This window comes from Salvia hispanica, chromosome 1 (genome assembly GCF_023119035.1).
Source record: "Salvia hispanica cultivar TCC Black 2014 chromosome 1, UniMelb_Shisp_WGS_1.0, whole genome shotgun sequence".
Classification (NCBI taxonomy): domain Eukaryota; kingdom Viridiplantae; phylum Streptophyta; class Magnoliopsida; order Lamiales; family Lamiaceae; genus Salvia; species Salvia hispanica.
Window position 1 is genome coordinate 45,013,967 of NC_062965.1, and position 3,451 is coordinate 45,017,417.

The 3,451-nt window shown below is 34.0% G+C and overlaps 1 protein-coding gene across 1 annotated transcript; it reads left to right on the forward strand.

Annotated features, from left to right (window-relative positions):
* The first annotated feature begins 719 nt into the window (after positions 1-719).
* Positions 720-2,482, forward strand: LOC125217695 (probable xyloglucan endotransglucosylase/hydrolase protein 32). The gene is made up of 4 exons (XM_048119219.1): positions 720-1,035; positions 1,210-1,310; positions 1,432-1,649; positions 1,979-2,482. The coding sequence occupies exons 1-4, from the start codon at positions 831-833 to the stop codon at positions 2,340-2,342; spliced, it is 888 nt and encodes a 295-aa protein (XP_047975176.1). The 5' UTR covers positions 720-830; the 3' UTR covers positions 2,343-2,482.
* Positions 2,483-3,451: the final 969 nt, after the last annotated feature.

Below are 3,451 nucleotides of genomic sequence, written 5' to 3' on the forward strand. Positions count from 1 at the left end.
GATTATTTTATTTGATAAAATTATAAACATTTACATACCCCTCAAATTTTTATTTGAACATGCTTAAGTCAAATGCATTTTTATTCCAAAAATTAAAAATCAGCCCAACAATTATATAAATGGCCCAAAAACTTATAAGCCCAATTAAGTCTCATCTTCTCCCACAATTAATCAATTTCACAGAGCGCAGCGGCGGTTTCCCTGAAATCTAGACGGTCCAAGTGCAGGGCTTGATTGGGGCGGAGATCGGTGGGAGAAGGGAGGTATAAGGCGGGGTAGGGTTCCGGTTCCGGCCAAGCCCCCGCCGGCGCGGGGGCTTGGCCCTACGTAGTTCCGCCGCTGTATACAATATTCATGAATACTCCCAAGTTTCTGTAAAGTCACAAGAATATAATCTATCATGATATTTCAACGACCACCACCACTTATTATCCCTACTTTATCACATATATATCCATTCATAAATAAATAAAAAGCCTCATTCAATAATAATTGAGTCGACACATCTATCTAAAATATAGCAATGGTGATAAAAATAAAAATAAAGCAATTTAAAATCGAGAAAAATCATAAAATATAAAATATTAGAAAAGATACAATTACTCATATAATGATTGAAAAATCGATGGTACATAGGGACACAACATTTCTTGTATAATACAAGTGTCACAAGTGCTTCTTTACTTTTGTCTCCTTTGCAAACCCATAACTCCAATTTCTCTATTGTGGGGCTCGCTACTCTTTCTATATTGCTATTTATAACACTCTATTTTCCCTAAACAAAATAAGCTCACTCATCACTTCAATCTGCAGTGTCTCCTCCCAAACATATGGCTCTCCTGATTTCTATCATCATCTTCATCTTTTCAATCTTCCCATTTAGCAACAATGCTCAAATTCCACCTTCACCCGGCTACTACCCTAGCTCAAGAGTTGGCTCCATAGGGTTCAACCAAGGTTTCACCAACCTTTGGGGTCGTCAACACCAATCTTTGGACCATGGTTTGCTCGCTATTTGGCTCGACCGAAGTTCAGGTACACTCACTTCTCGTGTTTTGTATTGTATCATACTCGTTGATCTACATGTACTGCAACATTTGGCATGTGTTGTGATAGTAAAATCTTAATGATAATGTAATAAAAGATTATCGTACGTGTAGTCTTGTAATACTCGTTGATCGGGCTAGTGATGTGGTATCTTGGTTGTAGGAAGCGGGTTCAAATCGGTTAAGTCTTACTCTTCGGGCTATTTTGGAGCTGCCATTAAGCTCCAACCGGGTTATACAGCCGGAGTGATCACGTCTCTCTATGTAAGAACACACTCTCATGACTCACTATACATGACTGAAGTTACTAATGGTATTATAGTCTAATACATGTTACATACGAAGAAATATATCGAATCTAAGTAATGCGCCAATTTTATGACAGATGTCAAACAACGAAGAGCACCCGGGTCACCATGATGAGATTGACATAGAATTTCTTGGAACCCCAGAGAATGAACCCTATGTGTTGCAGACAAATGTATACATAAGAGGGAGTGGGGATGGCACAATTATTGGAAGAGAGATTAAATTCCATCTATGGTTTGACCCTACCAAGGATTTTCACAACTATGCCATTCTATGGAATCCATCACAAATCATGTGAGTGTGGAGTTGGGTAAATAATCTTGCATCACATAATTCCAAATTTTATTTCACCTTCCTCATTGTTACTTTCTGCACCTTTTAATTATTTGCATAATGCGACAATACCTAACAAATCTTGATCATGACTTTTGCTAATGTATTAATTAGTACTACTATTGTATTTCAATATAATATTTACAAAATGTTATGCACATGTACAAAATGAATGAAACATTATCACATATGGTGGGATGAAATCAATATAACCAATTGGTTTTTGTTACGTGTCTAAAAATGCCAAAAGTGATGTTAAATAATTAAATTGTTTGATTGCATGATTGTAGATTTTATGTGGATGATGTGCCAATAAGAAGGTACCCTAGAAAAAGTGATGAGACATTTCCATTGAGGCCAATGTGGCTCTATGGATCTATTTGGGATGCCTCTTCTTGGGCAACAGACAATGGAAGATACAAGGCTGATTACACTTATCAGCCATTCATTGCTAAGTACAACAACTTCAAAATCGACGGCTGTGAAGGCGGTGGTGGTGGCGGGTGCCGCCCCATTTCTGGCTCTCCGGGGGGCTCAGATGGGCTGAGCAGCCAGCAGAGGGCGGCGCTTGCCTTTGTCAACCATAATTACAAGGTGTATGACTATTGTAGGGATCCCAAAAGGGACCACAAACTTACACCAGAATGCTTATAAGTCTAAATGTTATGTTACTACTACATGTATCTTAATTATGTGCAATTGTATGTTACAAAGTCTTTTTTAGTTTGGAGTCATCAGATCAATTTATTATGTAGTCTTGTTGGATTCAAATATATTTATTATTATGTGATAAATGGTGATAATCTCATTAATAAACTATTGCATTAATTTTTAGATTTCTAGGGATATAGCAGTATATATTTAGAAAAGATTCGGTCATAGAAAGGTGTAGAAATAATTAACGTTGAACTTTTTATATTTAACTCGATAACAATCGCTATTAGCAAAGCAGAGAGTGAGCAATTGCTAACTACTAAGACTAAATCTTAGCCATTAGATTAGAAGATCATCTTAGCCATAGATTATATTTTTAATTAAGAAAATTAATAAATAAAATTAGAGGGTATTAATGTCAATTACCTCTCATTAAAATCATCTTAAAACTTTAAATTTACGTAACTCTCTCGATTAAAATTATTTTTTCGCAAAAATATATCAAATTAAAGATAATTTTATAAGGATTCCAACGAGATCTCAATTGCATATATTCCGACGACGTTCGGATGATGCAATTTGATATTTTTTATTTTAGTTTTCGTAAATATTGATAACCAGATTTTTATCAACAAATACATCAAAAAATCTCAATAAAACCATATAAAAATCACAATAAAACCATGTAAAAATCTCAATAAATATGTGTTGATATTTTCTTGTATTAGTGTTGATATTCTTATGTCATATTGTTGATATTTGTAATACACTATGTTGATATAAAAATACATTCACGAAAATTATCATATGATAACATAATGACGATATTACCTTTTTGTTGATATTTTGCCTACTATTTATTGAGATTCGTAAGATTTAATCTCATCCACTTATTTTAAAAATCTAAGGGTGAAGATTTGGTCTTGATTTTGGATTAGGGTGCTATAAGCATTAGAATATGACCCAGCAAAAGCATATTTCAATTACTTCTTTTAGACAAGTTTAATTAATTAATAAAATAAAATAGGACCTTCTAAATTACATCTTGCATATATGTAAAATATTTTTGACCTATTATAATGTAAATAGAGAAATGATATCATGAATGC

Excerpts from the sequence above, each read along its gene's own strand:
- LOC125217695 (XM_048119219.1), top strand. The coding sequence starts at position 831 with ATGGCTCTCCTGATTTCTATCATCATCTTCATCTTTTCAATCTTCCCA. Across the intron at positions 1,036-1,209 it reads TTGGCTCGACCGAAGTTCAG|GAAGCGGGTTCAAATCGGTT; the intron begins GTACACTCACTT and ends TCTTGGTTGTAG. Across the intron at positions 1,650-1,978 it reads TGGAATCCATCACAAATCAT|ATTTTATGTGGATGATGTGC; the intron begins GTGAGTGTGGAG and ends GCATGATTGTAG.